The sequence below is a fragment of the Pelophylax lessonae genome (genome assembly GCF_965119305.1).
Source record: "Pelophylax lessonae genome assembly, chromosome: 4".
Lineage (NCBI taxonomy): Eukaryota > Metazoa > Chordata > Amphibia > Anura > Ranidae > Pelophylax > Pelophylax lessonae.
The window spans coordinates 72,223,140-72,242,545 of NC_138771.1; the positions used below are offsets into that span (position 1 = coordinate 72,223,140).

General features: G+C 51.3%; 1 protein-coding gene across 11 annotated transcripts in view; it reads right to left on the reverse strand.

Annotated features, from left to right (window-relative positions):
• PPIP5K1 (diphosphoinositol pentakisphosphate kinase 1) overlaps positions 1-19,406 on the reverse strand; it is a 431,068-nt gene that overhangs the window by 292,730 nt on the left and 118,932 nt on the right. For all 11 annotated transcript variants that reach the window (XM_082257041.1, XM_082257040.1, XM_082257039.1 and 8 more), the window contains exons 7-8: positions 4,766-4,867; positions 4,522-4,683 (exon numbers count right to left, since the gene is read on the reverse strand). In XM_082257041.1, coding sequence (XP_082113167.1) covers positions 4,522-4,683; positions 4,766-4,867 — 264 coding nt within the window. The remainder of the gene's footprint in view (positions 1-4,521; positions 4,684-4,765; positions 4,868-19,406) is intronic.

Sequence of the window (19,406 nt, forward strand, 5' to 3'; positions counted from 1 at the left end):
GTCACCGAATAGGTACGTGGAGGAAATCCTAAAGATTCACACCACGCGATATAAGTCTTCCATGTGTGATAATAGACTCTGCTGGAAGTCACTTTCCTTGCTTTAATAAGGGTAGGAATGACTGAAGCGGACAACCCTCTGTCCTTCAGTACTTGGGTCTCAATGGCCAGGCCATTAAAACCAGCGACTGTAAAGCACAATGGTAGATTGGTCCTCGAGACCGCAGATACTCCCTGAGACGCAGTTCCCACGGAACGTCCGCGACTAGCAAGTCCAAGTCGGCCAGGCCGGCTTGACGAGGCCAGCCTAGAATTTCTAGGACCACTGGCACTGACGGGATTTGAACCAGGCGTCCCTAGAGCTATCTGGCCCCGACCATCCGAGAAAGTCTGGTCGTTTTCTGTTCCCACACATTTATCCGACACCTGATTCCTATCAGGAACGGTGATCTCTCCTGGTTGAATCTCAGGGACCGAAGTCACCCGGCTAGAGGCTTCTTGGTCTGTCTGGTCAACCAGATCCGATTCCTGTGGGGAATTAAGACTAATCTTAGGAAAAGGTAAAGAAAAAGATCTGTTCAGGGAACGGTGACTACCGCTCCCTGTAGTACTTAAATGTTGGAAGGGAAGAATCGCACCGGTAGTAGTAGTCGATGCTCGATCTAATGTCCTGAATAACCCGGGTGGGGGCACACCTTCAGGCTGTGTAATCCTTTGCTTCGGGTTTGGCTGAGTCGGTCCTCTGTTTGTCCGACCAGCCTTTCTTGAACCCTCCTGGAGGAGTCTTGCCTTTCCCGCTTGTTCCCGCTTGTTCCAGCCGGGCGTGCGAACCCTTTATGGGCGGTAAAGAAAGGTCCTCGCTTGTTGCGAGGTCCCTTAGCTTTAGCAGCCTGTGGCAAGAAAGTGCTCTTGCCCCCAGTGGCATCCTTAATGATTTCATCTAGGGTGGCCCCAAATAGGCGATTCCCCTGAAAAGGGAGATTCGTCAAGGTCTTTTTAGAACCTAGGTCAGCTGACCAGCATTTTAATCACAGCACACGTCTGAGGATTACCGCTGACATAGATGCATGCCCTAATAGGGGGGTAGCATCCAAGGCTGCGTCACAGACAAACTGTAGCCCTTGTATAATCTGTTCCATCAAATCAGATGTTCCCTGGGGGATATCTTTTCCCCTAAGGTCTTGGCGTACCAATCTCGCCCATTCCGTTAGTGTCTGGGAAACTAGACCAATAACAATTACTGGTCTAAATGCTGACCCTATCAGGGAGAAAATAGTGCGGGACTCTGCTTCCATCTTTCGATCCACCGGATCCTTAAAGGACGAAGTGTCCTCCACTGGGATAACCGTGGCTTTATTCAGCCTGGAAATAGGTGGATCCACCACTGGTGGTACCGTCCATTTCTTAATGAGGGATTCCTCAAACGGATAGCGTCTAGCAATTCGCTTGGAAATAGTAAAAGGTACGCTTAGAATGCTCCCATTCTCCTTTAATTTTATTACCAAAACACTTGGGTACAGGAAAAACCTTCACCGTTTTGATGGGCTTGTTAGTACCAAAGGGAATCTCTGTTTCAGTTGCCTCTGCCGGTAAAACCTCAAGTCTTAAGGTTTGCCGCACCGCCACAACTAGTGCGTCCACCAATGCTTCTTCCTGAATTATGGCGGAAGAATGAACGTCCTCCTCACTGTCTGAGGGAGCTTTACCTGAGATAACAGCCCTTGCAGAGGGACCTGCAGCTGCAGTGACCATCTCTGAATCTGAGTCAGAGGTGTCAGATAATATAGGGGTAGGCGGGGGTCGCTTTCTTGACCCCCGTCCCTGACAGGCCGCCTCCACCCGAGCCACCATAGACTCCAAAACTGCTGTAAATGCATCCATACTCTGTGCACCGGCGGGTCCCGTGGCCCCCTCGAGGGAAACAGGTGGGGGTACTTGAGTGGCAGGGTCCATGATTATTCCAGTAACTACCCGGAAAATACAATCCAAACTTAAATAAAAAACGTTTTTTTTTTTTTCCAGACCCCCAGCGCCACAAAAGCCCCTCAGTGTTACCTGCTAGGGATCCCTATCGATCGAGAGAGAGAGAGAGATAGACCCCCAGGCTCACCACTTGATGCTCAGAGTTCACTGCAACAGGTTACAGCGCTGTGTTCACAAACAGGAAGTCTTTTGGCTGGCTGCCCGGGAAGAAAGGAGGAGGTTCCGCCCCTCTGCACGCCTTCCGGCGCCTCCCCTAGCTCCACGAGGTGTTTGAGTCACCTCAAACATGGCCGCCCCCATGCTGCAGACACGAGGCTACGCCAAAATGGCGGCCTCGTGCGATCTACGGCGGTCTGTAACAGCATAGCGGCGTCCTGCAGAGTAACTAGGCATCACAAAATCTTTCTCTCATGGAGATCAGCTTGACCGGCGGTACTGAACCCTGGCGGAAACCGCGTGGCCGTCGGGAGACCTGCTTCAGCTGGAGGAATGACCTGGCAAGCCGCATACCTGTCCTGTGGCTTCTGACAGGTAGGATACTTCTAGTAACACAGTAAGATTCCAGTGCTGCCACATATTACAATCATTTAAACATACTTTGTAATTAGATTGTCAGCTCCCAAACCAAGCCTGCTGGCTTTTTGTACACACAAATCACACTCAATATAGGGGGATCTGTGCTATGTTATAGGATAGAGGGGAACCCATCCTTACCATTACAGAGAGGGCCCCGCGTTCACCACAAAACCCGTCAGGGGGAAAAGGGGAACATACTACTCACCATACCGGAACCAGGCGGGCGCCAACTCCTGACAGTACCCCTCTCCACCGAAGTTGGAGGGCTGTCGACCAATACGGACGCCGTGACTCATGGTCCTTGGCGTTTTAGCGAGACGTTTAACTGGCAGGGTCAGTCCCCTCCAGTGGGACTATGTCGCGGCCGACCCAGCGCGGAGCTATGGCCTGCACGCGCTCGTAGGCTGAACTGGGGTGACCACTGGATCTCAACATCCCGCCCGTCGCCCAGTTCAGCTTTCTTGCTTGAAGATCTCACAGGAACACTGGAGAAAAAAAGCGGTCTAAAAAATCTTTTCTAAGAAAAAATCCTGCCAGGACCGAAGATCCCAGCAAGGTATCTAGGTCCTTACTCCTGACTAGACAGAAAAAAACTGATTTGCTGTGGCAGAGAGAGAGAGGATATACCCTTGGGGACTGCCCCTGGGGTGTGGCCAGAGCATTTTATTTCCTGTCTAGTCCTACTCCTGTGGAGGCAACATAACCCGAAGGTGCTGTATCACCGAGGACTACGTCTGTCAATGAGCGATAGAGAAAAGGAAGTCAATTTAATTTGGGTACAGCGTCGCACGACCGCGCAATTGTCCGTTACAGTCACGCAGTGCCGTGCCGAATCGCAAAATAGCACCTGGTCTTTGAGCAGCCAAATCCTCCGGGGGTTAAGTTGTTAAACGTTGTTAAACGTTATTTAAAAAAAAAAAAACAACAACAACAAACATGTCATATGCCACATGTCACATGTTCTGCACAGAGCAACCCCAGATACTCCTTTTTTTCAGGTCCTCCACGAGGCTTCTGGCTCCTCCTCTTCAGTCAGTACCCCCAATAGCAAGCCGCTTGCTCTGGGGGCACTGGTGCATGCTCACTCCCGAGCCCGGATCTATGTGTCCATAAGACATATAGAGCCGTGGCTCGGCCCCGCCCCCATTGTCTCCTCATTGGCTTACTGGCCCAATGGCTTCTGCTGCGGTCTCAGTCAATGAGGAATGAGAGACCCGGGAGAAGCTCAGCTTTCATGCACATCACTGAATCAAGAGAGCGTGCTGGTGAATATTGGGGGGGGGGGGGGGGGGGGGGTTGCTGCACAGGATGTTTACCTTCATGCATAGCAAGGCCTTAAAACCACTTTAGTAACTTTGCATGATAATCAATAAAAGTGAAAATTACAAAGAATAGCTGCTGTACTTAATAACTTAAAAACATATGAAACAAATTAAGTCATTAATAGCCTCATGTAGCACAGCAATAAACCATTAATAGAAGGGTTAAAACTTTAGTGCTGTGCCATATGAGGTTATTATTGGCTTTATTCGTTTCATACTGTGTATTTCTGTATCTCTACTTATGCACTGTTGCTGCACAGAAAAGTCTGATTAAACAGGAGTGGATTATTCTATGCATACATTACCTCTGATTAACAATGTAACAGATTCAAGCATTGCCTATGGTAAAAAAGCAGAATATAGCAAAGCAGTTGAAGAAATAGTCAGGCATGCTGACAACCTCCTGCTGTTCAAACAATTTATAATGCTCCTGGACTGTACTACAAACAACTGCATAACGAAGAATATAGAAATGGCCTGCAACTGTATGTCATCCTGAATAAATGGTGCCAAGTTTACAAATATAACATGTAAATTTATGGAATCTAAAATACCTATAATAATTTGGAAATGGTAAAAGCAACAGACAGAAGTGAGTCAATTATATTGTTTAATTCTAAGTTTATAAAATCGATACAAACCTTAAATGCCAAGCAGACCTTCCGTGCCACAAGCTTCTCCATGGCAGTGAGCATGACAGGATAGCGAATCTCCTTTCCCTCACTATCACGCTCCACCTTCCCATCCAGAGCTGGAGATTTGCGGGCCTCTGCATGGGCATAATCTGGACCTACAGTGTATACCTAACCAACAGGAGCAGATTACAGTTATCACAGATACTGCAAAAAATAGAGACTGCAAGGCAGACAGATCCTTTAGCTGTACCTTAACATCAGTGCCATCAGTTGGCATGAACTCTTCATAAATGTAGGATCCCGTCTTGCGAACACTGCTCTCTGGGGAGTAAACACTGCTACGACTGCCAATCTGTATTGAAAAAAAAACTGAATTTTTGTAAAATCTTACCTGTAAAATTCCTTTCTCTGAGTCCTCCGACAGTCGCCGCCTCTTCATATTCGTCACATATGGGGTATTAGACTTTGCTCCGAAGGAGTAGCTAGGCAACAGAATATGTTAACATTAAAGCTTTTAACATATCCCACCCTCAAGGGGTGGTCCCCTCAGTCAATACCCTCATACTTCCTGCAACCATATCTCAGTTTCAGTGGAATAGCAGTAGAGTATACAACCAAACCCCAAAAGAGGGGCGGGGGCGGCGACTGTCGGAGGACTCAGAGAAAGGAATTTTACAGGTAAGATTTTACAAAAATTCAGTTTTCTCTTACGTCCTCCGACAGTCGCCGCCTCTTCATATTCGTCACATATGGGGACGTCCCAAAGCAGTGCAAACATGAGGGGTGGGAAACGCATCCGCGCCGAAAGGCAACGCAGTCTCCGCATCAAAGAAAGGAACCTTACCAAAGGAAGGAAACCAGCTGGGCTACAGGAAAAACAATTGCTCAACAGGAGCAACAACCCAGGAAAAGACAAATAACCAGGGGATAAAACACTTATCCCAACAGCCAGAGGTCCCCAACAAGGGACCCTAGGGAATTGCCGCACTAAGAACCTTGCGGCCAAAGGAAGCATCCGCCGATGCCTGAACATCTACTTTGTAGAATTTTGTGAAAGTGTGCACGGTGGACCAGGTCGCCGCCTTACACACCTGGGCTACAGAACCCCCATGACGACAGGCCCAAGACGTACTCAGAGATCTAGTAGAATGCGCCTTCACAGGCACAGGGGGAACCTTCCCCTGCAAAGCATAGGCCTGTTCAATGGTCTGCCTGATCCATTTGGCGATGGTAGAGGCCGACGCCGCCATGCCCTTCCGAGGACCCTCTGCAAGAACAAACAAGGAGTCAGTCTTTCGAAAGGACTCAGTCGATTTAAGGTAAAACCTTATCGCCCGAACAACATCCAAAGAATGTAGTCTCACCTCCTTTGGATGTTTAGGCTTCGCGTACAGCGAAGGCAAGACAATATCTTCATTAAGATGGAATTCCGAAACTCGCTTCGGAAGAAAAGAAGGATTAGGTCGCAAGACCACCTTATCCAAATGAACAACCAGATACGGAGACTTGCAGGACAAAGCCGCCAGCTCCGACACTCTGCGAGCCGAAGTGATCGCAACCAAAAAGGCGACCTTGTTGGACAACATAGACAACGAGATCTCCCTGATCTGTTCAAAAGGAGCACGTTGTAACACAGATAGAACGAGATTCAAGTCCCAAGGGGGCAGAGGATCCCTCCTAGGAGGAACCAGATGCCGCACTCCCTGAACAAAGGTGCCAACCAAGGAGTTGGAAGCCACGGGACGTTGAAACAGAACGGCCAGCGCAGACACCTGACCCTTTATCGTAGCCAGCGCCAAACGCTGATCGACACCCGTTTGAAGGAAGGACAGCACTCGGGAAACCGAGTACGTGCGGGGTGAAAACCGCCTGGACTCACACCAGGCAAAATAGGCCTTCCAAGTACGGTAATAAACCTTCCCCGAGGAAGACTTCCTCGCGTTGATCAAGGTATGAACGACCTCTGGGGAGAGACCCTTCTCCTTCAGGACCTCGGTCTCAACAGCCAGGCCGTCAAAGCCAGCGACTGTAAAGCAGGATGGTATATCGGTCCTTGAGACAGGAGATTGTCTCGAAGAGGCAGACGCCACGGGGCGTCGACCGCCAGATTCACGAGGTCTGCGTACCAGGACCGGCTAGGCCAGTCCGGTGCCACAAGAATCACCGTGCTGCGTTCCGAGTGTAACCTGCGAAGGAACCTGGACAGCAACTGAATCGGTGGAAACGCGTACATCAGCTTGTACTGATGCCCACGGGGCCACTAACGCGTCCGACGCGTCTGCCCGAGGGTCGCGCGTCCTTGCCACGAACCTTCTCACCTTGTTGTTGAGACGAGACGCGAACAGGTCCACATCTGGAAGACCCCACTTCGCGCACAACATCTGGAAGACAGCCGGGTGGAGAGACCATTCCCCCTGATCCAGGGTCTGGCGACTCAGATAGTCCGCCTGCCAGTTCTCCACCCCCGGAATGTGAACCGCCGTTATCGCCGGGACATGAGTCTCGGCCCAAGACAGAATGTCGGCCACTTCTCGAGCCGCTCGGGCACTCCTGGTGCCCCCTTGGTGGTTGATGTAGGCCACCGCCGTGGCATTGTCCGTCTGCACCCGAACCGGGCAGCCCTGCAGCCGGTCCGTCCAGCGATGAAGACAGAGATTTATCGCACGCAATTCCAGAATGTTGATCGGAAGGGAGGACTCCCCCTCCGACCAAGTCCCCTGGGCAGACAGAACGCCCAGAACACCACCCCAGCCCGACAGGCTGGCATCCGTGGTGATCACCGTCCACGAGATAGGATGAAACGACTTGCCCCCGGACACCATCGGGGACTGGAGCCACCACATAAGGTCTCTTCTGGTGCGATGACTCAACGAGATTTGATGATCCAGAGATTGAGGTCACCCGTCCCACATGGACAGGATCTCCGCTTGGAGACCCCGCGTGTGAAACTGGGCGAAGGGAATCGCCTCGAAGGCCGAGACCATCAATCCCAGACATCTCATGCACGTCCGCAGAGACGAGTGCGGAACGTCCCTGAGGGACCTGACTTCCTCCTGAAGAGTTTTGAGTTTGTCTTCCGGCAGGAAGACCTTCGCCTGCACCGAGTCCAGGAGCATTCCCAGGTAGGGAAGACGAACCGACGGACTCAGTGTCGACTTTGGAAAATTAATCGTCCAACCAAACTCCTGCAGAGCTTGCATCGTGACAGACAGGTCCTTCTCCAGACCCTGGCTGGTCGCAGACCGAACCAGAATGTCGTCCAGATACCCCAGGACAGAAATGCCCTGGGCCCTCAATAATGCCAGAACCGGTGCAAGCACCTTGGTGAAGACCCGCGGAGCCGAGGCGAGATCAAAAGGCAACGCCACGAACTGGTAGTGATCCTCCGCAATGGCGAATCGAAGGTACCTCTGGTGACCCTCGAAAATGGGGATGTGAAGATATGCATCCTTCAAATCAATGGAGGCCATGAATTCCCCCGGAACCAGGGCAGCCACCACCGACCGCAGGGATTCCATGCGGAACTTGCGAACCCGCACAGAGCGGTTCAGAGCCTTCAAGTCCAGAATTGGACGAACCTTGCCCTCCTTCCTGGGCACGGTGAACAGATTGGAATAAAACCCCCGAAATCTGTCCCGATGAGGCACCGGAACCACCACTCCCTGAGCCCTCAGGTCCCGCACCGCCAGGTGCAGGTCCCGTAAACGCTCTGGAGACAGTTGAAGATTTGAGGGAAAAAATCTGCTCTCCGGCCGAGAGAGAAACTCGATCTTGTAACCAGATCGAACGATCTCCTGAACCCATCTGTCCCGCACGCGGGCCAACCAGGGTTGAAGAAAACCGAGCAAGTGTCCCCCCACCCCAAAACTGGGTGAGGGCGCCCCTTCAGGCCGCACTGTTATGGGCTGCGGATCCAGATTGACCGGACTTCTGTTTCCCAGACCAGGGCTTCTTCTGAGAGCCTTGACCTTTGAACGGTTTGCCCTTGTAGTGCGACCGAAAGGCACGAAAGGACCCCTGAGGGGGCCGAAAATTAGCATGCTTCTTCCCAGAAGCCCCCTTAGCCTTGGGGAAATGGGGCAAGAGAGTGCTCTTACCTCCGGTGATCCCCTTAATCAACACATCCAAAGACTCCCCAAAAAGGCGAGACCCATCATAAGGCAGATTGGCTAAGGTCTTACGTGAAGATTGGTCCACCGACCAACATTTCAACCAAACCAGGCGGCGAGACAACACCGCCACGCTGTGCACACGTGCAGCCAGCGGGACTAAGTCCAAGTCCGCATCACACAGATACATGACACCCTGGTGGATTTGATCCACCATATCCAGGGTCGCCGGCGAGGCCGAATCAGCCACTAGGACGCGCCTAAGCACCTGCGTCCAACTTGCGACAGCCTGGGCTGCCATGAGAGAGGCAAACAGAGCCTTAAGCATAGAACCCGTAACAGAATAAGTATGACGGGCAAGAGACTCCAATCTCCTATCCGTGGCATCACGGAACACAGGGGAATCCTCTGCAGGAATCGCAGTGGATTTGTTTAAAACCGCAATTGCGTGATCCACTGGGGGTGGCACACACCACCTTTCATCAGTGGAAGGCGAGAAAGGATAACGCAGCTTGAACCTACTTGGTACCGCAAAAGGTTTGCGTAGATTGCGCCATTGTTCCTTAACAGCGCGCTGAAAATCATCATTGCAGGGAAAAACCTGCGGCGTCCTGCGTTTTCTCTGCGTCCCATAAGCCGCCAAGGCAGCGGGGGGACACACTTCATCATGCAAACGCAGCGTTTGTTTTATGGAAGCAATCAATTCATCCATGATTGCAAGCTCTTCAGGCGAGCCAGGGGGAGAATTATCAACCCCTTCAACTTCAGCCTCCACCTCGGACCCCACTAGATCCAGGGAGGAGCGGGACCCCGATAAGGAGGCCCCCGCCATAACAGCCCCATCACTTTCACCCTCAGAATCAGAGGAAAGAGAAACTCTGGGTCTCTTAGTAGATTGAGCAGCCACCAGCATCTGCACCTGAGCAGCAAGGCCAGCCACAATAGTGGCTAAATTCTCCCCTGGGGGGGAAACAGCAGTCCCCTGGCTTTCCACCAAGGCGGTAGGAAATTTGCCCTCCTGAGAATCCATTGCCCCAATATCAAATGCCGGATAATAAAGGGTTAACTGCCCCTTTAACAAGCGCGGCGAGCGCAGCCCACCGCACCACACACAAGCACAATGAGACCCCCACAGGGACAATAAAACTGACACAGGCAATGGATAAGAAGGATATAACCTGAGGAGACCCTCGCCGCTGCTGCTGCCTCGATCGGTGTATCCTGGAGAAGAGGAAGTGATGCGGCCAGGGCGCTCTATTAAAGCCTATGGTAGGCTACAAGAAAATGGCCGCCATGCATGTAGAACATGCGGCCGGAGGGAGTGTAGGCAAAATGGCGCCGTTTGGCGCCGAAACCGCCGCTCCACAGTACAGTAATGCACACGTTATCCATGTATAAAAAAACATGTTAGATCGCCGCAGCGATCGCTGTATAGTGCCCAAACATGCCACAAAACATGCCCCACAGCACACAGCTTCTCACACTGACAAGGCTGACACACACAGTGTCACACAGCTCCCCCCCCCTTGCAGCCCACAGCATGCAGCCGAGTGATAGGGAGACAAACAGTGAGAACAGAGGCAGGTTACACAGTCCCAGACTGACACCCCCCCAGACAGACAGGTCCCCACATAGATACACTTACCTCACAATGGCGTGGGGGACCCGCACAGGCGAACAAGCCGCTGCACATGAGGCAGGGAGAGTCGCATACAAGACGCACAGAATTGGGGTTAAGAAACCGCACAGCGTCCAGTGAGGTAGCCACCTCACCAATCATCCCTGCACCGAACAGGGATGGGTCGTTCACTGTGCCAGGAGCGTTACCTGGCTGAACGCTCGATGGCAGGCTGGGAAGCCACTGACCCACGACCTGCGACCAGGGGGATCAGCCCGAGACCCAGCCCGCATGATCCTCTTCATCCGAAGAACTAACTAATGCTGACAAAAAGAACAGCTAAGTAAAGGTAGAGAGAAAACTCAAACAAAAAATCAAAAAAGAAGAAAGAGTCTGGGGCACAAAGCCCCAGCACAGAGAGAGCCAGCCACTCCTGACAAGCTAGACATTGAAACTGAGATATGGTTGCAGGAAGTAGGAGGGTATTGACCGAGGGGACCACCCCTTGAGGGTGGGATATGTTAAAAGCTTTAATGTTAACATATTCTGTTGCCTAGCTACTCCTTCGGATCAAAGTCTAATACCCCATATGTGACGAATATGAAGAGGCGGCGACTGTCGGAGGACGTAAGAGAAAACAAAAATTAAAAATACATCCAAACAGAGAACATCCAACATTAAGAGCCCATTCCTTGCACTGCAACACGAAAATTAATGCTATAAAGCTATAAAAGGAGCATTGCACCTCAATGCATGAAAAAAAAAAGTTGTGCATTTTTTGCACAACACCGCAATGCACATTGTGCATAGTGGAGGTGTGTTGGGGTGACATTTAAAATAAATGGTACCACAACGCACCTACGACCTGGTGTGAACACCTCTTTACAGCAGTGTATAGTAATTTAAATGAACATAACAAGAGTTTCCTTATTAAATGAAATGCGCATGAAGTGACAAGCAGAGAGTAAGCTGTATCTCCTGCAACTGATTGAGCAGCTATTTTATCAGCCATAATTAATGTGGTTTGTATTTATTTTTCAGTATGTTTGGCATGATGCCCAACTACTATATACAGTGTGACAGTACAACGCTCTGTCACTGTGGAATTGGTCAAGAAAAGGAAACAGGGTTTGCACGTTTGTTGAGAGCAGGACTAAAGGGGGCATTTGCTTTGAGCGGAGAAAAATGGCTGTGTGAAAAACTCCTAATCACATAGCAACAATTAGGAGCAGGGGGGACTGCCTCCCAATCTTGTCATCACTCTGATAGTCAATCTCAGTGCCTACACCGATTGCCTCAATTATTAACATCCTCTTAAAAAGCCTATTTGACCTGGCGGCCTCGGTCATTCAAAGAGAACTTGATGGGAAAATTTTTTGTAAAATCTTACCGTAAAATTCCTTTCTCTGAGTCCTCCGACAGTCACCGCCCATTCACACAGTCTTCACGTATAGGGTATTGACTTCATCTCCACAGGAGTTTCTAGGAATAAGACTTGTAAAAGAACAATAAATCTACATAGTCACACCCATGGGGGCTGTCCTTTCTAGTCCAATACCCCCCTGCAATAGCCATCCCAATTCAGTTTGGTCGCAAGCAGTGAAAGTGTATAAAAAGACCCCAAAAAGAGGGGCGTGGGCGGCGACTGTCGGAGGACTCAGAGAAAGGAATTTTACGGTAAGATTTTACAAAAATTCCATTTTCTCTTACGTCCTCCGACAGTCGCCGCCCATTCACACAGTCTTCACTTATGGGGATGTCCCAAAGCAGTGTAGACATGAGGGGTGGGCAACGCAACCGCCAGAAAAGCAACGCAGTACCCACATCAGAGAAAGGAACCTTACATGTACAAGAAAGTAACCTTCTGGGTAACAAAAAAGGGCTCAACATGAGCAACAACCCAGGAAAACAAATAACCAAGGGGAAAACAACCCCAACAGCTAGGGACCCGTACAAAACCAGGGTTCCCTATGGAACTGCCGCACAGAGAACTTTGCGGCCAAAGGATGCATCAGCTGATGCCAGAACATCAATTTTGTAGAATTTTGAGAAATAGTGCACCGACGACCAAGTCGCAGCCTTGCACACCTGGGCCACCGAAGCCTGATGCCGCTAGGCCCAGGACGTACTCATCGACCTGGTAGAGTGCGCCTTGACAGGGAAGGGAGGAACCCGTTCCCGCAACGAATAGGCCTGTACAATGGTCTGTCTGATTCATTTGGCAATGGTTGAGGCAGACGCAGCCATACCCTTCCGAGGTCCCTCAGGAAGGACAAAGAGAGAATCCGATTTTTGAAAGGATTCAGTCGACGACAGGTAAACCCTGATCGCTCCCGGACAACATCCAAGGAATGCAAGGCAACCTCCTTTGGATGCTTAGGATTTGCACAAAGCGAAGGCAAAACAATGTCCTCATTCAGGTGGAATTCCGAAACCACCTTTGGCAAAAAGGACGGATTAGGTCGCAAGACCACCTTATCCCTATGAACCACCAGGTAAGGGGAGCGGCAAGACAACGCCGCCAACTCTGACACTCTGCGAGCAGAAGTGATCGCTACCAGGAACGCAACCTTCTTAGATAGCATGGGTAACGAAAGTTCCCTGATGTTTTCAAAAGGGGAACGCTGCAACACGGACAGAACCAAGTTCAAGTCCCATGGAGGTAAGGGCTCCCTTCTAGGGGGAGCCAGGTGACGCACACCTTGAATAAAGGTGTGAATCAAGGAATTAGACGCCACAGGGCGCTGGAAAAGAATAGCCAGTGCAGAGACCTGGCCCTTAATCGTGGCCAACACAAGACGCTGGTCCACACCAGTCTGGAGGAAAGCCAACACCTTCGCCACCGAATAGGCACGAGGAGAGAAACCCCTGGACTCACACCAGGCAAAATATGCTTTCCATGTACGGTAATAAACCTTACCAGAAGAGGCTTTTCTAGCCTTGATCAAAGTAGGAATGACCTCTGAGGAGAGACCCCTGTCTCTCAGGACCTGGCTCTCAACAGCGAGCCCGTTAAAGCCAGCGACTGTAAAGCAGGATGGAAGATCGGTCCTTGGGACAGCAGATCTTCTCGCATTGGCAGCCGCCACGGAGGCTCTACGGCCAGGTGAACGATGTCCGCGTACCAGGACAGGCGAGGCTAGTCCGGCACCACCAGAATCACCAGTGATTGTTCCGAGGCCAACCTGCAAAGGAATCTGGACAACAATTGAATCGGAGGAAAGGCATAGATCAGTCGATACTGACGCCAAGGCGCAACCAGCGCATCCGAGGCGTCTGCCAGAGGATCGCGCATTCTTGCCACGAACCTTTCCACCTTGTGGTTTAGCCGAGACGCGAACAGATCCACATCCGGGGATCCCCACTTCGCACACAGCATCTGAAACACCTCCGGGTGTAGGGACCATTCCCCCTGGTCCAGGGTCTGGCGGCTCAGATAGTCGGCCTGCCAATTCTCCACACCCGGAATGTGAACCGCCGATATAGCCAGGACATGAGTCTCGGCCCAAGACAGAATACTGGTCACTTCCTGGGCCACCTGGGCACTCCTCGTGCCCCCTTGGTGGTTGATGTAAGCCACTGCAGTGGCATTGTCCGTCTGCACACGTACAGGACGGCCCTGAAGATGATCCGACCAATGGATCAGGCTCATCCTGATCGCTCTCAATTCCAATATGTTTATTGGAAGGGAGGATTTCTCCTCCGACCAAGTACCCTGGGCAGACAGGTTGCCCAGAACGCCACCCCAGCCTGACAGGCTGGCATCCGTGGTCATTACCGTCCACAGAATTGGCCGGAAGGATTTTCCGTCTGACACCGCCGGGGACTGAAGCCACCACAAGAGATCCATTCTGGTTTGGCGACTCAGAAACACTCTCAGGTCCAAAGACTGAGGTAGCCTGTCCCACCTGGCGAGGATCTCCGCTTCCGTTCTGTAGGGTCCGGAGCTTGTCCTCCGGCAAGAACACCTTTGCTAGAGCAGAGTCCAGAACCATTCCCAGATACGGGAGACGAACCGAAGGCGACAAAGTCGACTTCTGAATGTTGATTGTCCAACCGAACTCCTGAAGCGTCTGGACCGTAGTGGACAGATCACGCAGCAGGCTCTGACTGGCACTCGATCTTAACAGGAGATCCTCTAGATATCCCAAAACCGCAATGCCCTGTGCCCGCAACAGGCCCAGAACAGGCGCCAACACTTTGGTAAAGACCCTTGGAGCCGAAGTGAGCCCGAAAGGTAACGCCACAAACTGGCAATGTTCCTCCGCGATAGCGAATCGGAGGTACCGCTGATGACCCTCAAAAATGGGGATGTGTAGATACGCATCCTTCAGGTCTATAGAGGCCAGGAACTCCCCCGGATTCAGGGAGGCCACCACCGAGCGGAGTGATTCCATGCGGAACTTTGGAACGCGCACAAAGCGGTTCAGCGCTTTTAAGTCCAAAATCGGACGCACTTTGCCCTCCTTTCTGGGCACAGTGAACAGATTCAAATAAAAACCCCGAAACCTGTCCCGATGAGGCACTGGGACAATCACCCCCTGAGCGAGAAGATCCTGCACCGCCTGATGTAGGTCCTGTAACCGCCCTGGGGTCAAATGAAGATTTGAGGGAAAGAATCTGTCTGCCGGCCGTGAAAGAAATTCGATCTTGTACCCTGACCGAATGATTTCCTGAACCCACCTGTCCGTGATTCTGAGCAGCCAAGGTTGGAGGAAACCGCGCAAACGTTCCCCCACCCCTGTAACGGGTGAGGGCGCCCCCTCAGGCAGAGGCGGACTGAGCTGCCGCACCGGCCTGGCCGGATTTTTGTTTGCCAAACCAGGGCTTTTTCTGACTACCTTGGCCCTTGAAGGGTTTACCATTGTTCTGTGCCTTAAAGGCACGAAAGGACCCTTGAGTAGGTTTAAAGGATGGGCACCGCTTACCGCGGAAAAACTTGCCCTTAGGATTCTGGGGCAGCAGAGTGCTCTTACCCCCAGTGACTCCTTTAACCAATTCGTCCAAGGATTCTCCAAAAAGGCGAGACCCCGCATAGGGGATGTCAGCCACCGTCTTCCTGGATTTTTGGTCAGCCGACCAACATTTTAACCAGATTAAGCGACGGTTAACCACAGCGACACTGGACAGGCGTATCGCCAAAGGGGCCTCATTTAGAGCCGCGTCGCACAAATACATGACCCCACGATAAATCTGATCCACCATCTCCACTGTAGTGGGAGGGGCAGAGTCAGCCACGAGGGTGCGTTTGAGCATCTTGGTCCAATCCGCCACAGCCTGAGCCACCATTACAGAGGCAAAAATAGGCTTGAGCATGGAACCCGCCACCATGTAGGCATGTCGGGCAAGAGATTCCAGTCTCCTATCAGTAGGATCCCTAAACACAGGGGAGTCCTCGGCGGGGAGCAGGGTAGCTTTGTTCAACCTGGCCACCGTGTGATCCACTTGAGGAGGCACACACCAGCGCGCAGCCGTAGTAGCCGCAAAAGGGTAGAGAAGTTGAAACTTCTTAGGCACCACGAAGGTGAGTTTTAAATTACGCCATAGCTCATTCACCTTATGGTGAAACTCTGCGGGGCAAGGAAAAACCTGCGCCGTCTTGCAGGTCCTGTGTGTACCAAAAGAGGACACAACGCCCGGAGGAGTGGGCTCATCCTCCAAATGTAGTGTTTCCTTCACTGCTAGGATCAACTCATCCATAGCTGCGCGTTCCTCGGGTGACCCAGGGGGGGAATCATCCACCCCTGTAACCTCCGCCTCCCCCTAAGACTCTAGTGGGTCCTGAGAAGAGCGAGACCCCGAAAGGGCCACGCTACCTACAGCAACCATGTCACACTCAGAATCAGAAGAAAGGGAAATTCTAGGCCTTTTCCTAGCAGCACGTTCAGTCATCAGCACATCCATTTTTGACACCAAAGTTGCCACAACAGCAGCCAAATTAGTGACGGTGGAGGATTCAGAGGACCCTAAATCCCCCACCAAAGCTGGCGGGAACTTGCTGTCCTGGGATTCCATAACCGAAAAGAAATTTTTATTTTTTATTTTTTTGAAACTGGCCCTTTAAGAGCGCCGAGGTCCCCACAGGACACCGCTATAAATACTGTGACACACAGACCCCCCGCAGGGACAAATAACTGACCAGGAAGATTGCACAAGGCAGGACAGGAAAAAGGACAGCAGGACAGAACCCCACAGAGTGTTACCAGCTTCTTTGGTCGGCTCTGTGAGAAAGGAGGAAGTGATGTCACCGCTGGAGGCTGAACTAGGCTGCAGGCCAAGGGAAAATGGATGCCTATTGAAACGAATGGGAGACTTCGGCAAGATGGGCGCCGAACATGAGCTCGGAACGATCGTTTGCCACACACAAGATGGCGCCGTAAGGCGCGAAAATACACTACATAGCATGCTGTATGAGTGCCCACAGTGAAGCCAGACATGCTGCTCACACTTAAAATGGCGGACCGGCAGACACACAGGACTGCCGACCCCAAACAGAGGCCCCACACAAAATGTACTTACCTGTACCCGGTGGCGTGGGGTGCCTCATATAAAGCGGGAAACCGCCCACCCTCAGATGGCAGGGGAGTGCCGCCAGCCAAAACGCAGGACACTAGTAGTGCACGGACGAACCTATGCTGTGTTCAGTGAGGTAGCCACCTCACATGGCTGCATCCCTGATGGACAGGGATGGGTCGTTTGTGAGGCCAGGGCGAACACATAGCCTGCGAAACACTCGATGGCGGGCTGGGATTCCATCTGACCCTCTGTCCTGGAGAACCAGGGTGGTCAGTCAGATTCCCGGCTCCGCAAACGCCATTTTCATCCGAAGATCCACTAACTAGTGCTGATAAAATAAACAGCTAGCAATGTAAAGAAAAAAAAGACATCTTGAAAATAAATCATAAAAGAAAAAGAGGAAGGCTGAAACTGTAGCCTCAGCACAGGGAAACCTATCCACTCCTGAAGCTAGGCAGAAGACAAACTGAATTTGGATGGCTATTGCAGGGGGGTATTGGACTAGAAGGACAGCCCCCATGGGTGTGACTATGTAGATTTATGTCTTTAAGTCTTATGCCTAGAAACTCCTGTGGAGATGAAGTCAATACCCCATAAGTGAAGACTGTGTGAATGGGTGGCGACTGTCGGAGGACGTAAGAGAAACTGGATTTTTGTCTTACTGTAAAATGTATTTCTCTGAGGTTCACTGACGGACACAGCTCCATATCTTTTTGGACCCTTGGGCTTATGCTGCTCTCTCTTCAGGAGTAGGACTAGTCGGAAACAAGTTTGGCTACAACCCTGAGGCAGTCCCAGGGGATATACCCTCACTTCCTGCTATAGGACTTCAGTTTGTAACAAGCAGTGTCAGAAGAATACATAACTTAACCCAGCAGAGGGACGGGGTGCTGTGTCCGTCAGTGAACCTCAGAGAAAAGGATTTTACGGTAAGAAAAAAACGGAATTTTTGTAAAATCTTACCTGTAAAATTCCTTTCTCTGAGTCCTCCGACAGTCGCCGCCTCTTCATATTCGTCACTAATGGGGTTATTGACCTTTGCTCCATTGGAGTAGCTAGGCAACAGAATATATTAATATCAAAGCTTTTAGCATATCCCACCCCCAGGGGGTGGTCCCCTCAGTCAATACCTCCCTGCTTCCTGCATACCAACTCAGTTTCAGTAGAATAGCAGTAGAGTACATAAACAAACCCCAAAAGAGGGGCGGGGGCGGCGACTGTCGGAGGACTCAGAGAAAGGAATTTTACATGTAAGATTTTACAAAAATTCAGTTTTCTCTTACGTCCTCCGACAGTCGCCGCCCCCGCCCCTCTTTTGGGGTTTCTTTATGTACTCTACTGCTATTCTACTGAAACTGAGTTGTAGACATGAGGGGTGGAAAAAACAGCAGCCGCGCCTAAAGCAACGCAATACCCACATCAGAGAAAGGAACCTTACCAAAGTAAGAGAACCAACTGGGCAACAGGAAAAAGGTGCTCAACAGGAGCAACAACCCAGGAAAAAACAAGTAACCCACGGGTAAAAACACTTATCCCAACAGCCAAGGGCCCAAACAAGGGACCCTAAGGCACTGCCGCACTAAGAACTTTACGGCCAAAAGAAGCATCTGCCGATGCCTGAACATCCACTTTGTAAAATTTTGAGAAGGTGTGAACGGACGACCAAGTCGCCGCCTTACACACCTGGGCCACAGAAGCCCGATGATGACAGGCCCAAGACGTACTCAAAGATCTGGTAGAGTGCGCCTTCACAGGCACGGGAGGAACCTCAAAGCATAGGCCTGCTCAATGGTCTGTCTGATCCATTTGGCGATGGTAGAAGCCGACGCCGCCATGCCCTTCCGAGGTCCCTCAGGAAGGACAAAGAGAGAATCCGACTTGCGAAAGGATTTAGTCGATGACAGGTAAACCCTGATCGCCCTAACAACATCCAAGGAATGTAAAGCCACCTCCTTCGGATGCTTAGGCTTCGCGCAAAGCGAAGGCAAGACAATGTCCTCATTGAGGTGAAATTCAGAGATCCTCTTCGGAAGAAAAGATGGGTTAGGTCGCAAGACCACCTTATCCAAGTGAATCACCAAATACGGAGACTTGCAGGACAAGGCCGCCAGCTCCGACACCCTGCGAGCCGAAGTGATCGCTACTAAGAAGGCAACCTTCTTAGACAACAAAGACAACGAGATCTCCCTGATATTTTCAAAAGGAGCATGTTGCAAAACCAGCCAGAACAAGGTTCAAATCCCATGGAGGCAAAGGCTCCCTCCTAGGAGGGACCAAATGTCGCACCCCTTGAACAAAGGTGCTAACCAAAGAGTTAGACGCCACAGGACGTTGAAAAAGAACGGCCAGCGCAGAAATCTGACCCTTAATCGTGGCCAACGCCAAACTCTGGTCCACGCCCGTTTGAAGGAAAGCCAACACTGTTGACACCGAGTATGAGCGAGGGGAAAACCCCCTGGACTCACACCAGGCAAAATACGCCTTCCAAGTACGGTAGTAAATCTTCCCTGAAGAGGCCTTCCTGGCCTTGATCAAGGCGGGAATGACCTCAGGGGAGAGACCCCTATCCTTCAGGACCTGGCTTTCAACAGCCAGGCCGTCAAAGCCAGCGACTGTAAAGCAGGATGGAATATCGGTCCTTGAGACAG